General features: G+C 39.6%; 1 protein-coding gene across 4 annotated transcripts in view; it reads left to right on the top strand.

Moving 5' to 3' along the window:
• Positions 1 to 15,234, top strand: part of col16a1 (collagen, type XVI, alpha 1) — a 134,643-nt gene extending 119,409 nt beyond the window's left edge. For all 4 annotated transcript variants that reach the window (XM_074612782.1, XM_074612783.1, XM_074612784.1 and 1 more), the window contains 28 exons: positions 1,730 to 1,783; positions 1,973 to 2,095; positions 2,455 to 2,496; positions 2,596 to 2,661; positions 2,789 to 2,833; positions 3,487 to 3,531; positions 5,452 to 5,505; positions 5,598 to 5,651; positions 5,781 to 5,834; positions 5,928 to 5,972; positions 6,056 to 6,109; positions 6,202 to 6,237; positions 6,325 to 6,387; positions 6,474 to 6,545; positions 6,664 to 6,717; positions 6,852 to 6,896; positions 8,819 to 8,863; positions 9,106 to 9,159; positions 9,295 to 9,348; positions 9,455 to 9,505; positions 9,961 to 10,050; positions 10,180 to 10,215; positions 10,326 to 10,370; positions 12,146 to 12,340; positions 12,548 to 12,611; positions 12,822 to 12,998; positions 13,123 to 13,200; positions 13,615 to 15,234. In XM_074612782.1, coding sequence (XP_074468883.1) covers positions 1,730 to 1,783; positions 1,973 to 2,095; positions 2,455 to 2,496; positions 2,596 to 2,661; positions 2,789 to 2,833; positions 3,487 to 3,531; positions 5,452 to 5,505; positions 5,598 to 5,651; positions 5,781 to 5,834; positions 5,928 to 5,972; positions 6,056 to 6,109; positions 6,202 to 6,237; positions 6,325 to 6,387; positions 6,474 to 6,545; positions 6,664 to 6,717; positions 6,852 to 6,896; positions 8,819 to 8,863; positions 9,106 to 9,159; positions 9,295 to 9,348; positions 9,455 to 9,505; positions 9,961 to 10,050; positions 10,180 to 10,215; positions 10,326 to 10,370; positions 12,146 to 12,340; positions 12,548 to 12,611; positions 12,822 to 12,998; positions 13,123 to 13,200; positions 13,615 to 13,808 — 1,989 coding nt within the window. In that variant the 3' untranslated portion in view covers positions 13,809 to 15,234. The remainder of the gene's footprint in view (positions 1 to 1,729; positions 1,784 to 1,972; positions 2,096 to 2,454; positions 2,497 to 2,595; positions 2,662 to 2,788; positions 2,834 to 3,486; positions 3,532 to 5,451; positions 5,506 to 5,597; positions 5,652 to 5,780; positions 5,835 to 5,927; positions 5,973 to 6,055; positions 6,110 to 6,201; positions 6,238 to 6,324; positions 6,388 to 6,473; positions 6,546 to 6,663; positions 6,718 to 6,851; positions 6,897 to 8,818; positions 8,864 to 9,105; positions 9,160 to 9,294; positions 9,349 to 9,454; positions 9,506 to 9,960; positions 10,051 to 10,179; positions 10,216 to 10,325; positions 10,371 to 12,145; positions 12,341 to 12,547; positions 12,612 to 12,821; positions 12,999 to 13,122; positions 13,201 to 13,614) is intronic.
• The last annotated feature ends 1,422 nt before the right edge of the window (positions 15,235 to 16,656 follow it).

Here is a 16,656-nt window from a genome sequence, read left to right as displayed (position 1 = left end):
GTTATTAGGCAATGTAACTTCATTGTGGCATTTTTTTCTTCAATGTTTTTTTGCAAGTTTCCAGAATGTGTGTTTGTGCTTATGTGTATGTACAGTATGTGTGGGCAGAGCCAGTTATGTGTGTCTGGCCTGCTTTTTTTGGTGCCACGTTCTTAATTTTAAATTTAAAACTTCTCTGGTGCAGACTTGAGGTCTCGACAGTTTGTAATTACAGCTTCACAGCCATTTGTTGAAATGAGTACTAAGGTTTTTGTTTTTCTGGTCTATATCTGCTATTGTTTTGTTTAACCAGTTCATATTTGTCACATATCTCCCTCTCGTCAGGCTATTAAATAGGCATTATCTGTCGCTATAAGCACCATAGATGTGGGTCAATAGGGGCCTACTTCACCCAATTGTAGATGTTAACATCTATTCACATGGTAGATTACCGAAAGAAGGTATAAAAGAACACGACAGCGACCTTGATCGACCGTAGAAATTATGACGGGAGCAGCAGCAGAAGTCAAGCACCTTAGGCAGCATTAAATCCCTATGGGGTGGAGGTCGGAAACATAGTTATTTTAAGCCAAAACACAATGTTTTCCCCTAAACTTGACTTAAATGGTTTTGTTGCCTAAACCTAAGAAGTTGTAGTTTTGTTGCCTAAACCTAAAGAAGCATTTTTGTTTGTGTTCTACACGTAATGTTTCATATTCAGTATTACGTGTTAGAACGTGTTATTGTTGTTTCTGTTTCACTTTTACAACGTAGTAGGCCCCTACTGACTTAAGATACATTTTAAGTCTATGGTGCTTAGATCGTCCGATAATGCCTATTTAATGGCCTGATAACAATTGAATCTGGTGCTTCATGAGAATCAAGTATCAGCATATAGTGTCAACACTGCTGATTTTCAAGGGTTTATGTAGAGTAACAGCTTTTTGTGGGGCCATAAAATCATACAAAACCTTTTGTTGACATGAGTGAAATCTTTGGCAACAAAACTAAGTCTACTACATAGAGCCATAGACAGAGGGTTGCACTGTATATAGTGCAGTGAGGGTGGCCAATGCATTTTAATGTGGAAATTAAGTTGAAATTAAGTTAAGATTTTAACAGAAAACATTATAAAATTTGATTTTTAGTAGGATTATTATGAAAAATACAGACCAGGGTTTATAAAATGCACCATAAAATGTGTTGTAATGGTCTAGTAAGGCAGTTCTGAACTGAGCAGGCCTCTTGGATGAGGGGTGAAATGTCCTAAATTCTGCAACTTCAGTATTTTCTTTTGTCTTGTCATTGAATTAAATGGTACTTTGTACCATTTTTTTTTTTTTTTGCAGCTTTTGCTGATAAAGGGAAGTGTATTCCAAGTCTTTGACAGACTCAGCAAATTGTAAAACAAATATTGTATGCCATAGTATAAATATACTTAATCTAACCACTTCTTCCATCTGAATGCACAAACATATCCTGGTTAGAAGGTTATACAAATACATAAAATAGGGAAGAGGTGTATGTGACTGTCATGCCATTGTGGAATTGTGAAGTCGTTGAAGAAACCATACTCCATTGTAACGCTCTCCTCGAAATGTTTTTGGAGAAGAACATTGGGAAACTGTCTGGGTTTGTCGAATGTGGAAGAAAAGAGCAGATTTTGATCATTGGGTTTTCCCTTAATTATTGTATTTGATGCCATAAAGTAAATATTGATCTTATTTCCGTTTCGCTGCCCCTTCTCTAGATCCAAGTTGGACCACACCAGCTGCCTCAAGACTCTGCTGGAGGAGATGTTGATGTAAGTTCATGAGTAACAATGCATTTTGGGGAATGGAGATTTATTGTATCCTGTGACTTTCCTTTATTTTTGCTTGGTCGGTTCTCTTGAAACTCTTGATCAGTGTGTTTGTGTACATATAATATTTACAGTATATGCTGTGTGTGTGTGTGTGTGTGTGTGTGTGTGTGTGTGTGTTCTACAACCTAGGAGGTCTGTAAAGAAGGGAACTGTTCCCAAGGATATCCGGGTGTGTCAGGCACAACTGGTACCACGGGAGAAAAGGTAGACCAGGGCAAGCCTGGTGTAACCCCCTTGGACAGCTGTGACAAGGTGAGACTTGGTTGTGTCTAGAAGGTAACTCACAATTTGGGAAACTCTCGATGGTTAAGGCTTACCTTGAATAGTTTGTCGGGCAACGAGTCTCGCGAGAGTTTTTGCAAGTTTACGCAATTTGCAGGTTATCATCTAGACGCGACAATGAGACTTGGAGGGACTCGGAGTTTCTTGTCGATCCAGAATCATATGAAATGTCACTGTTGTTGTGCTTTGGTGATTGCAAAACGGCAATCCCTCATTTTTGTATTTGACTTTGCATGGCTTGATGTGAGTAGCTGTCCATCTGACATGATATAGTGCCAGCACAGCGGTGATGCATTACTCTCATAACTTATTGTCTTGTCTGCTTCCAGTGTTTGGAGAGACTGCAGAGAGAGCAGGCGACACAACCAGCGGTCAGTTGAGATCATTGTCATATTCCAAGGACACAAATACATACATTCACAGAGATTTACGTGCACATGTCCTGACTGATTTATACGTTTGCCTCATAGTATGACCGACCAGGAACACCTGGAATGCCAGGAACACCTGGATCGCCAGGAGTGAGAGGAGAGACAGTGAGTCTGTCATGTACATACTGTTAATTTGATATGAGACTGTGTGTGTCTGCCTTTGTCTAAGTATGCATATCCAAATGACTTTAAAGAGTTTAGGATCACCTTTCTGTCTTTATCTTTACTACAGGGTTTACAAGGAGATAGAGGCCAAGCTGGAAAACCAGGAAACATGGTGAGATTCAGCAACATATCTTCGTCTTGTTGAACTAACTCTACCTCCGATGGAGCTTATTCTTAGTTGAAAAACCTGAATATTATGCCATGGTAAACTTTATGAAACATATTTTCCTGTTAATGTCAAGACTAGAAAGCTGTAAAGGTGGACTCTTACTCTGAAATCCTCATCTACTACTGTGTAGATGTACCAATATGTCGATTTTTTAAAGTTTCCCAGTACTTTGATGACATCTTTTTCCAAACTTACCACTCTGAAAACGCTATCAACCAGAAATATGACATAAAGTGCATTCTAATCACTGCCTTACATTAGTTACAGTAGGCAGTACTTCTGTGAGGGAAAATATATTCCATTTCTTTCTACATTTTAGGACAGCACCGTTGGGTTTTTGTCTCAAAGCTTTAGATTTGAAGTGACTTGAGAGGAGCTTGTGTTTCCATGATTTCACAGAGCCCCCTACTGGTTGCAGTGAAAATGATGTTCAACACACAAACCTCTCAAACACAAGCTCTCTTGCTGTGTTTCTAGTATTCACGTAATTGTCAGGAGCAAGTTGAAACCTGCTTTAAGAGGTGTGAATTGTTTTGTATTTTCATCGTTAAGTTCATCTTGTCTCAGGTGTTCCTTTCTCTGTTCCCTGTCCACAGGGACCTCCTGGTTTCCCAGGTCCTCAGGGCCCATCTGGTCCATCGGTAAGTTTAATTCACACTTCCAACTTCATTTTCATTAATTTTCCTCTCTTATCATCCTTTAATCAGTGATGGAAGGGGTACTTAGATACGTTTTATTAAGTAAAAGTACCAGTACAACAAAACAACAACAAAGGAGATGATTAATTGGGTAACAAAGAAGAAAAAAAAAAATTCTGCTGCACAAAATTATATTCATTTTTCTCTAATGTTTGCTTTTCTGTAAAATATTGGATGAATTTACCTTTTTGGGCTTCAAACTGTTGTTTAAATGAAACCTGAGAAGTTTAGAGGAGAAATCACTCTTTGGTAACTGCAAACAACTCCCACAAGAAAGTTGAAAAAAACTGGTTTAATATTCAACAATGCAATGTTTTTAAATATTTTTTAGATATTTTTTTTATTTTCTTTTAATGTCTGAAAAGTATCTAGTGGCTATAGCTGCCAAAATAAATGCAGCGGAGTAAAAAGTAAATTTTTCCCTGAAATGTAATGAAGTATAAAGTAGCATTATAGTACATAGTAAAGTACACCTCAAAATGAAACCAACTTGAGTTATTGTACTTAGCCACTTTCCACTTCTGATTTTTCAATAATATCTTTATCTAATCTACTTCTTCCTCTCTTTTTGGCTTTTTCAAATACAGATCATCTCACTTTTAAATCTAGCAGCCCTTGATTATGCCATCTTGGCCATCTCTCCACCCTTGCTGCCTCTCTATCCGTGGCTCTTTAATGAAAGTTATTTCAGATGAGGAAACGATTCGGTTGCCTCTTTCTCCAGTTGTTCAATTATTCCCCCGTCTAAGTGATGGAGAGTGGGACTGCTGTGCAAGACAGAGCCCTCCCCCTTCTTCTTCCTCATACGGATTTATTGTTTTTAGGAGGATAGAGATGCTAAATGGATGAGCTGTGTGGGCGCTGCGTGGAATCCATTTGCAGCGTGGTAGCACTTTATAGCAGGTGTTAGCCTCTGCTGTGTGCAGTGGTGTATCTGTTTATACTGTGCGTGAGGGAGAGAAGTGTGCTGAATATATTACTCATATTCAGTGGTGAGGAAGTTACTCACAATGATGAGCCACTAATTAGTTTCTCCTCCGTATGATCAATTACTAATTACATTCTCTAAATTACAACCCTCAGTAATCACTCTAATAACTAATATCTCACAGTGATATTCTTGCCATTTTTTTGAAGTTCAGTTGTATTTATTTATCCTAAAGGGACAATTCATATTAACCCCCCAGTTAGCTAAACAGCTAATTATCACTCACAGATGCCACCGTTTTCAAAGCGCCCAGCTTCCATTGACATGCTTTTATTCACTCGTTTAAACTCTTTTTCTTTTCTTCCAGCGCTCATCTGTCTTCCGCTTACAGCAGCTGTTGCTAGGCAACAGATCACACTCGCACACGCATGTGTAATGTTTACATCCCAACAGCATTTCGATATTCACTTAGAATTTAAATTTCATGCGTTACAGAAGTAAAGTCAGTCCGTAGTTTGATCACGATATTTTGTTGTTTGGTAACACATTAACGTCATAATACTGCTCGTTTGTTTGATGTTAGTTTGAAGAGATTAATGACTTAATGAAGTCTGCAGTTTTGGTATTATTTGGAAGACACAATAAGGGAGGAAGGGATAAATTGAGGGAATTGTATAATTTATGGAGGAAAAATTTAATTCACCAACAAGCTAGGCCGAGCAGGCGATGTTCAGCCTCCGGATATCACAGACCGGATATCACAGACCGGAATTAACATCCTGAAAGCTGATAGAGTTGTAGAGCAGAGGAGAAAAATCAAATGTAGGCAGTGTTGTTCCCTCTCTTTGATATTGACTCGCCTTGCCACCGGGGGAGCATACATATCACATACTCTCCTTCATTTCCTAATCATTCCTCACTCCCATCATTCTCAGGGTCAGCAGGGTGAGGGAGGGTCACCCGGCCTCCCAGGATTGAAGGGCGAGCAGGTACGTATCTGCCAATCAATTTCCCTGAAATCAGAAGATGTAGAAAACTAATTTATTTCTGGGTTTGACTGATTGTATGATCTTCACCTCAGGGCCCTACGGGGACGAACGGGTACCCAGGAATCATGGGACCGCCTGGACTTCCTGTAAGTTACTCTCACCTGACTCATTATAAAAGAAGCGTGAGATTTACAGCAATCTGACAGCTTTAATGGATCCATAGGTGGTGACATTGTTTAACTGTCCATATGTGTATGTGTGTGTGTGTGTGTCAGGGGCTGAAGGGCGAACGTGGGAGCTCGGGAAGCGGTGGTCAGAAAGGAGAATCGGTAAGCCATTACACCATCAATGTTGTATACTACGCAATGCATCTGCGGCTATAGTGTAGCATATTATAGCTAACATTTCCTTCACCTCTGCAGGGTCTCGCTGGTAACCCTGGGTATCAAGGACAGGCCGGCTCACCGGTCAGTGTTTCATCATATGTTTTTGGCTTCCTCATTTATCATCGCAAACTTTAATAATAATCTGAACCAATTTGTGTCTGCAGGGCATTAAAGGAGACACGGGACCAGCTGGGCCTGTTGGCGCCAAAGGCGATTCTGTATGTATAACACATTCATATGTATAATAGAAAAATGTGACCTTTAGAAATGAATCCCATATTCATATGTTACTTTTTTTTTTTATTTCAAGGGTTTCCAAGGACAACCAGGTTTCCCAGGACCACCCGTATGTAAATGTTTTATCTCCTCTATGGCAAATTCTTGCCTTTGGACTAGTTGTAATGGATTTGTATGTTACTGTGTGTATTATTAGGGTGCACCAGGTCTTGCCGGCAAAACTGGAAGGGAAGGTGGCTCTGGGCTCAAAGGGGAAAGAGTGAGTACAAATCGCACCTTTACCTTTTTTTTTTTCTTTGCATCCAAAATGATGATTGGTTGTACTGAAAATCCCTTCTTTCAAAGGGCAATGACGGCACTCAAGGCAATCAGGGACCAACTGGACCCCCAGGCTCATCAGGCTCCCCTGGGCTGATGGTATATACATGTTATATTCCTGTATATTATCAAAGTTTGACCCATGCTAACATAATCTCTGAACTGTATGATATTCAGAATCCTTATTTGCACTCTCTCACCGTGTTTGCAATGAAAGGGCCCCCCTGGCATTGAAGGATTGGATGGAAAAGATGGGAAACCAGGGCTACGGGTAAGTTACACAGAGACATGCCCACACACAAGCAGAATATCCAAACGTACACTGAGGTCACGCTATAGTTGGTTTAGTTAAATACATGCAACAAAACAGTTGACCTTTGGCACTGGCTATTTTTTCATTGTCAGGGAGAGGCAGGCCCTCCAGGCCCGGCAGCACCACGAGGAATCCCTGTAAGTATCACCTCTGACATCTAAATGACCTGATTTGATTCTCTGTCTATCCAGTGCAGAAAACTATGTGAATTAGACATGAGAAATATAGTGTGTACAGAATATCCTGAACACTAAATGCTATCCAAACCAGATCTTACTATGGAATATAATGTATTTTTTGTATCAATCTCTATGAATCAATTATATTCTGAAGGTGCTAAATTCGATGTCCAGAATATTAAAATAGCAGCAAACAACTATTTGCTATGTAAAGATATAGTGGAGTAATGTCTACCTGAGCAGCAAATAAAGTCGCACCCTGTGTGTGTTGTAATCCAAGCTTCTCCGTGCTTTGTTGACGTTGACGGGCCGGCTGCGCGTGATATTAGTGCATGTGAGCGTGCCCCACTGGCTAGCTAACAGACGCTGCTCTGCTCTGCTCTCATACGGCGGTTACAGCTGATAACACGGAGTCATCGCGGAAGCGTAGCACCCACCTCCCGGTTCCCCCCTCGGGTAAACACCGTTATCTCTGTCAGCACTTTTGCCATTGTTTGCGCTCTTAGCGCTCTTAGCGCCGTTAGCACCGTTAGCCAGCTTGCCGTCGCCATGTGAAGAGCCGTTTAGAGGCAATAGAAATACTCCCACATACTGTATCATAATACCATATTTAGCACCTTTAAGAGTTTGTTAACAGTTGCAGAAAATAACAAAATAAGTTTTTGATTCATTATTTGTCTGAATCTGTCATATGTACTGAGATTTTTTTTCCGATATTTGCAGCATGACTTTTCCCATAGGACCACCATGAGGTTCAAATTTATAGTTTTGAGTAATTTGTTTGGTACAGACATTTATGTCTCTCCCTTGGGATTAATTCTAATCATTTACTTATTCTTTAACCTTTCCTCTGGCACCATCATCGGGTCAGATTTTTTATTTGTCCAGAACTTTGGTTTAAGATCAAACACCTGCAAAATAATTACATTTCCAACAGCCTCAGCTGTACTTTGTGTTTAGTGCTAATTAGCAAATGTTAGCAAGCTAACACCTTAAACTAAGAGGTGTTTGCATTTAGCTCAAAATCTAAATACAGCCTCACAGAGTCGTTGGCATGAATGTTGGCCCCAATTTGTGTTAAAACATGGAACCATTTAAAGATAAATGTTGTGTTCTGCCAAACTCTCACATAAGCAATGCCCTCGTTATATTTCACACACAGCAGCTTGTTTTGTTAGATACAATCAGGGAGGCATACTTTTTTTTATACAATGCATTAGAATTGCATTGCCGTGGCTCACCTTGAGTTTCACAAATAGCAAACTAGTATGCAAATCAGCCTGCATGACTAAACCAATTTCATTGAAAACCTATCTAAATGGAGAGATGGATTGCCAACGATGGGTGACTTTTTTTGTGCTCTTGAGATTGTGACTTGCATTTTGGATTGAGAACGAATGCATATGTATGGAAAAGTTTCAAGACAGGTCAAGACGGATGTGATCATCTTAATTCTTGACTTTTGTCTAGTTTCCCCAACGGCACTCCAGTTAAATTAGCATGGACTCTGACTCATGTATGTGCAATCATTACCGAATCTTGTTAATGTTGAAGATGTCACTGGTGATGTGACCCCATTTGAAACTTCTAAGCTTCCCATCCTCTTCTAAGATCTCCTAAGATCTTTCCGTCTTGTCTACCGATGCAGCAGAGATAGTGATATCCACACACTGTAGTCAGCTTCAGTGAAGAAACGAGCCTCTCTCCCTCCCTCCGCTTTCTTTTTTATTTATCTCACTCACTCTTTGTATCTCAGTTTGTGTTCTACCCGAGAGCAGGTGTTCAGGATTTCAAAGACTCGTCTGCCTTTTCTTTGGCAGCCTCGGCTTTGTGAATTTTGAGACCGTACCAATCTCATTCTCTTTGATGTCTCTCCTCAGGGATTCAAAGGGAAAACTGGCCATGCTGGCTTCCCCGGACAGAAGGTTAGCCAACAACTCATTGCTTTACCATCACACTATGTCCGTCTGTTTGTCTACTTACCATTGCTGTCTGTTTCTTGTGCATTAGGCCAAGCTGTTTTATCAAACTCATAATTACTGTCATGACACAAGTCTGGGTGTTATCAATGTGCTGCCTCATTGTTTTTAGTCTCCACTAGTAGAAGAGTGATGCATTCCACTCATGCTTCCTTCATTACCTTTTCATTACTTTCTCATTCCTTCAGGGTGAACCTGGACCTTCAGGTCCACCTGGACCATCCGGCAGGGCTGGACACGAGGTGAGTATTTTTGCTTTATACCCCAAGTGGATTTGGAAAAAGAAAAAGCGCAAATCGATAATCTGTGCATACAAGCGAAAAGCGAGTATCATAGTCAGTGGAGATTTCTAAAGGTCAATCTGTGAACCTTTCCAGGGTGATCCCGGTACCCCAGGAGCTCCAGGACGACCTGGATCCTCTGGCCACATTGTAAGTTCATTGCCCTTTTTTTTTTAGCCTTTATAGTCTACATGTATGTTCTGTTGATAATGTAGTATATTAAACTTGAATAATGTGTGTTTACTTTCCTTGTTAGGGTTCTACAGGTCCAACTGGACCACCAGGACCTCCTGGTCCATCAGGAGTGGTAAGAGAAATGCTGTGAAACATGTGACCATCATATTTTTTATAAAGAAAGAAAGAAAGAAAGAAGATGAATCTTTAACATTTCTAAAGGGAAATGGGTTGTTTCAGTAGCCAAATATGTGTTGGAGATCAGAGTAAAATACATTAATTAGTGAGTGCTGAGCATGACAAATAATACGAACATGATGATTATACTATGATTACAGTGAATAATTAGAGAAGCTATGTGTACTTAAAAAAAGAATACATTAAGTGATCAGAGATAAGGATGTGGTATCTTGATTTAAAGATTCACATGTTTAAATTAATGTGCCTTTAGAAAGTGTTAGAATTATGCATTATGAGCTTTATTGTATATTGGGTGGGTGAAACAAAACACAATGCAATTCTGTCCTGCTAAAGTGCAAACAATAGAAAATAATCTAACAATCTGAATTCTCCATCTTCCCTCTGTAGGGTATAAAAGGAGATAAGGGCCAAGGTGGTGAGAGGGGTCTTCCAGGGATGGGAGGAGCCCCAGGCCCCCCCGGGCACCCAGGGATCATAGTTAGTACCGCTCAACTTGTCTCCAAATTTTTCCCCAAGAAAATTAATGTAACATTTTTTTTTTAGCTGCTACCATGCCAATATATCTTACTTAACTTCTTTGTCTCCTGCTTTGACTTTGTCCTTTAGGGAGAGCCAGGCAATGATGGTGAAGCTGGTAAAGATGTGAGTAATGTCTGAGTGTGGTGTTTGTCCCCATTATTAAGTTTAATGGAGAGAGATTGATATGCTGATGTGCATTTTTCATTACTTTCATTCTCTCTTTGTTTTGACAGGGAGCGGGAGGCCTACCAGGGGACAATGGGCAGCATGGTCAAAAGGTAAGAGTCGACTCGGGTTTATGTGAGTGTGTGTGTGTGTGGTCAAACCGAGCATCAACCATCCATTACCACCACAGACCATTTGAATGCACAGAGACGCCCCCTTTTAGCTCATGGAGACTTAGGCCAGTGCACTATGGTGCTGAACATGCTCGCTCTCTCCATTTCTGCCCACTCAGCACCCGCACTTAACACAGTCATCAGTTCACTAACCCTCCGACCCTCCCAGCGACACCCTCCTTCCTCCTCCCCTCACTTCACCCCTCTCTAAACTGGCAGCCGGCCGCCTGCTCACCCTCTGTATCTGTAGAGCCTGTTGGATCTCTCCTTAGACACAGGCTTACAGTACTGTAGGTGGATGCAGTGATAAAGTTATTCTCTGCCTCTGGGATAATGCTATTAAGCCTGAGGGGAGATGCTAGATGAGGCTATTTGTCACACTGACAGGACGGCATTGTCAGGGTTTTAGCTGCACGGAAGAGGAGAACAGAGGAGAAAGACAAGAACGGACTCCTCTATTCTTCTCCCTCCTCTCTATTTCAAGAGCCTCTTGTCTGTCGGTGACATGTAAACATTAGACGCCCATTATGGACTGCTTTGTCCTTGATAAATCACTGTCGCTAATGTAGCAGGGTGGTTTTTTGAGTGCATTTAAACAACCATAATGGTTGGCTCAGTTGTATGGAAAGTTATATAGACGTATAAAAAAGCTGTCCGAAAATGCCCGCTTCTTCTTCTTTTCCGAAATAAGGTTGATAGTAATCTTCATATGCTTCTCAAAGTTAGAAAAATAATTAAACAGATCAAAGCAGAAATGGCAATGTAAGGAAGAACATAATGGTCGACAATTTGCTTTGTGACTTAGACTTAGATGAGAAGATTGATACCACTATCTCTTTGTTAAATTGACTACTACACTGTGACATTTTATAACTTTTTGCAACATACTTTACTATACATTTCTTTTACTTTTTTGACGTACTATACTAGACATTTTTTTACTTTTGCTACATACTATACTATTACTTTTTTATCACTTTTTTCCGACATACTATACTAGGACTTTTGTCACTTTTTTTAACTTACTACAACATGACTTTTTTCGACATACTATACTATGACTTTTTTATGACTTTTTTCGAAATACTATAGTATGACTTTTTTATCACTTTTTTCGACAAACTATACTATGACTTTCTACAACATACTATACTATGACTTTTTTTACCCCTTTTTTCGACATACTGTTGTATGACTATTGTATGACTTTTTATCCCTTTTTTCGACATACTGTACTATGACATTTTGACAAACTATATTATGAAGGCTTAGTATAGTATGTCGAAAAAAGTGATAAAAAAGTCATTGTATAGTATGTCGAAAAAGTCATAGTATAGTATGTCTAAAAATTGATAAAAAGTCATATAGTATGTCGAAAAAAGTCATAGTATAGGATGTTGAAAAAAGTGATAAAAAAGTAATAGTAAAGTATGTCATAAAAAGTGAAAAAGTCATGGTATAGAATGTCGAAAAAAGTGATAAAAAAGTCATAGTATAGTATGTTGAAGAAAGTGATAAAAAAGTCATAGTATAGTATGTCGTAAAAAGTGCTATAAAGGTCATAGTATGTCGAATAATGTCATAGTATAGCATGACTTTTTTATCATTGGCTTTTTTTTTTTAGTTTTTACACTATGACATTTTTTATTTTCGTTTAATTTTTGTTTATCTACTAACATTACCTGTGTCTGTGTCTGTGTGTGTCTTTCTCCCAGGGTGAAGCAGGGGCCGCAGGACAGAGGGGTTCTCCAGGGGAGAGAGGTAGACCGGGACCCCCCGGTGGTGGAGGTTACCACGCCAAGGACGCACAGCCCATGATTGGCCAAGTCGGACCCAGAGGAGAGAGGGGAAGCCCAGGCATGGAGGGTCCCGCCGGGCTCCCTGGAGTTTCAGGGTCACCAGGAAATGATGTAAGATACAATTTCATTACACTTACAGCACTATAGCTTAATTTGTTTTTCATTTTTAATCAGCTCTAAATCATCCCATATCCACCTTTTGTTGTAAGGCAGTACAGTGGCCAAAGCGCTAACAAGCGCCATCTCATTCATTTTTTAATTATTTCCCTTGATTGATTGCCCTTTTATGTTTCTCTTCATTTCTCTATTCTTAAACAGGCTGTAGTCAATTATGATGAAGTCAAGAACTTCATCCGCCAGCAGGTCATCAAGATCTTTGATGGTGAGGGCATGCGCATTGTTATGCAAATGTCATGTAAACTCTTTTTTTTGATGTTAAATGTATATAATGCTGCAGTTTCTAGACTCCAGCCACATTTTCTCTTCAGATACATATCTCTCTTTCAAATAATTATTCCATTTCTCCTCTGTGACACCTCTGTTATTGCCACTGTGGAATCATTGTTTGTCATCGCGTTTTCCCCATCCCCAGAGAGAATGGCCTACTACATGTCTCGCATGCAGAATCCAGTAGAGCAGGTGTCATCCCCGGGTCGGCCTGGGCCCCCAGGGAAAGACGGATCTGCAGGTAATCCTGGGAACCCGGGTGCACCTGGACTCCCAGGACAGATCGGCAGACAAGGCCGGCCAGGAGGCCAAGGACTCCCCGGTGAGCCATCAGTTATACCAATGATCTTTTCAGCAACATGACAGTGACTTAAATGTCACCATTAGCTGACTGTAATCGGTTTATCTGTCATGTGTTCCAAAAATGTGTGGTCTTTTTTCTGTAGGACCACGAGGACCACACGGAGAAAAAGGAGATAAGGGTGTTGGAGAGATGGGAGACGTAGGACCTCCAGGAGGGCCAGGTAGAGTGGCAGCCATATAGTGTTTCAACCTTAATTAAAGCTGTAGCTTAATAGTTAGCGACATTTTCAGTTGCAGTAAATCCTTTCTCCTGTCACATTTTGTTGAGGCAGTGTAGTATGTCAAAAAAAGTCATAGTATAGTACGTCAAAAAAAGTGGAAAAAAGTTATAGTATACAATGTCGACTGTACAACTGATGCTAAACCTTTCTGACAGAATTGGCTAAGTAAGGGATAATGTACAGCGAGCCGGTCATTATAGCAAAATAAACACCGACAGGGTGATGCGGGACTCGGAAGCGGAGGGGTGGACCACAATGACCCGCTCGCTGTACATTACCCTGTTTATGACACAGCTACGTACTTAAGAAGCAGTGATAGTACCACAATCATTCCATTTACCTTCTTTCTTCCAGGTGTCCCAGGCCCCCAAGGCTATGGTAAGATGGGACCCCCAGGTCCTGTTGGTCAGCAGGGCGTTCCTGGGATTTCAGGCTCTCCCGGGCAGCCTGGTTCAAAGGGACACGATGGTCGGTGTAATCCTGCAGACTGTATGAGCCATCAAGTAGAGTACAGCCCCAAGGGCCCACCTATGAAGGGCCCCTGGTAGAGGGCTAGAGGCGATGGGGCAGAGAGGACTGAAGCGAAAAAGACTACGGAGAAGACAGAAAGCCAAAGACCATGATCCAAAGTTATTAAATCTGACCACAAGATGAAATGTAGGAGCTCCTTTGCTGTTAAAATTGTATAGATTTACCCCACACAGATTTCTACTGAGCAAAAATCAACAATTTCTTTCTAAGGGCCCCGCTGGAATGAGGCCTGCAAAAGACACACTAGCAGCACATTTTTATTGCATCATTTCTTTTTCCCTATGAATGCCAATTCATTGTTTTATATTACTGCCTCTTATTTTGGTCTCGCCTCTTTTATTCTCACCGTGTTTCACTCCTTTTGTACATTTTCCAACAACCCAGGGGAGGTGACAAGAATCACAATTTGTATTTTTCTTCTCCTTGATTAATTCTGGCCTATTCTGTTTTGTTTTTTTGTTCTTGTTTTTTCTTTTCATTTTCTTTGTCTAAATCTGTAGGAAAGAGAATACACACAATTATTGTAGCACTCTCACAGAATCACATTCAGTGTGCATCCAATGCATTTCTAATATTCTCTCTCGGTGCTTGTGGTGTGACTTATTTGAATTTTGACTTGTAAGAGAATATCCCTAGAAATGCATTTCAGTTCTGCAGAGACAGATGTCAAAAACCTGCATTCATACCCCTTTTGATGATGGATTGACTGTTTTGTATATATTTATATTTATATATAGTGGCTTTTTATACTTTTTCAACGGATTTGATACATATGGCCAGCCACCTTTTTTCATTTTTTAATGGTTACAAAGCAACAAAAAAAGCCAAAGGGATGTTTTTCTAATGTCTATAAGCTTTCAAAATTGAATAATGTGTTCAGTAAAAGACATAATTATTTATAAAAGAAAACTGTGTTTACACCAAAAAAAAAGCATATTGGCTTTTTTAATTATGTTGCTGAAGTTCATTTTGTGTCATTTTAACTCCAGTATTTTTTGGAAATACAGCCATTTTAAAGCATCTCATCTCATTTTGTATTCCAAAGTAGTTGTAATAGCCATCTGTCTGCTTCAACAGGCACTTAATTAAGGAATTATGAGCAATAATTGAGCCCATTTACCACAGATACGTAATGCTACACTGAGCACGGCCACCAAGCCCTCACAATCACGCACGGATAAAGAACATATTCTGAAAAGCATCACAAATGTTTTTGTAGTGTTACCTGTTACTGTATTTTGGGGTTGTTTTTAATTATTTTATTTTTTATATGTATTTGTTTTATATCTGGAAGTCTATGGAGTTTTAGATCGTCACCATCTCTTACCATCTCCATCAATAATCAGCAGTTGAAACTATGAGCCATGGTCAGACTTTTGTTTCTCACAAACTAGCAGATGGGAAATGTTTAAGTCAAAACTGAATTAAATTGCTTTTCAAAGATGCTGTGTCATGTTATCATTGTCAACCTGTGTTGTGTGAAACACTAATCAAATACTGTTGTCCATCCATGGATGGATTATGAGACAATGGGATCCTGGGCAAAGACTGAAGTTGAATTTGCAATTGTCTTTCTAGTAGTTTTGCATCTCTTTGTGGTCGTTTTGCATCACACTCTCGTTTTGATAGTTTTGTCTCATTGTAGTTTTGCATCTCTTTGTGGTTGTTTTACGTCTCTATGTTGTTGTTTTGCCTCTCTTTGTGGTTGTTTTGCATCTCTTTGCCGCTGTTTTGCATCTCTTTGTAGTTGTTTTGCATCTCTTTGTGGTTGTTTTACGTCTATGTTGTTGTTTTGCCTCTCTTTGTGGTTGTTTTGCATCTCTTTGGCGCTGTTTTGCATCTCTTTGTAGTTGTTTTGCATCTCTTTGGCGCTGTTTTGCATCTTTGTGGTTGTTTTACATCTATGTTGTTGTTTTGCATCTCTTTGTAGTTGTTTTGCATCTCTTTGGCGCTGTTTTGCCTCTCTTTGTGGTTGTTTTACGTCTATGTTGTTGTTTTGCATCTCTTTGTAGTTGTTTTGCATCTCTTTGTAGTTGTTTTGCATTTCTTTGTAGTTGTTTTTCATCTCTCGGTAACGTTTGTTGTTTTGCATCTCTCTGTAGTTGTTTTGCATCTGTGTTGTGGCTTTTGCATTGTGGCTTTTGCATTCATTCGACCCCTCTCAGTCACCATTCTTTATAGTTGTTTTCCATCTTTTTGTAGTCGTTTCACATCTCTTTGATGCTGTTTTGCATTTCTTTGTAGTTGTTTTTCATCTCTCTGTAACGTTTGTTGTTTTGCATCTCTTTGGCGCTATTTTGCATCTCTTCGTAGTTGTTTTTGCATTTCTTTGGTGCTGTTTTGCAAAGGATGCAAAAGCCACAGCACAAATCATTTATTTATGTAAGTGTGATCATTGAGGGCAGGCCCTCATTTAAAATGATGCCGAATTAAATAACAGTCAGATAAACACAACGACATTAAACAATGTCGCTATCTTAGAGGTTGTTTAGAACGGTTGTTCATTAAAATGTTTAAAGTTTCTCTTCACTATAATTTGTGATGAAGTTCTCTTTAAGTGTGTGTTCCTAATACACGCGATAGGGCAATGATCAGTGATCCCTAAATCGAAAACACTACTTTCAACGATTTTGTCACTCCTGTTAGAAAAAAATTATGAATTAGAGTCGATATTAAAAGATTCTTCAGATTAAGCTTAGTGAGTTCATTAATCAATTGGGATAAATTGAGGCTAGAAGAAACCTCCCTTAAATAATCAGAGCATTAGACAACCAATCCATGTTAAAATCTCCCAAAACTATCATTTCTGAGTTACTATGCAGAGAGAGTAAAATAATCAATGGACTTAGTATCAGCTGATGGATC

This window comes from Sebastes fasciatus, chromosome 17 (genome assembly GCF_043250625.1).
Source record: "Sebastes fasciatus isolate fSebFas1 chromosome 17, fSebFas1.pri, whole genome shotgun sequence".
Taxonomy (NCBI): domain Eukaryota; kingdom Metazoa; phylum Chordata; class Actinopteri; order Perciformes; family Sebastidae; genus Sebastes; species Sebastes fasciatus.
This window is presented reverse-complemented; position numbering and strand designations above follow the sequence as displayed.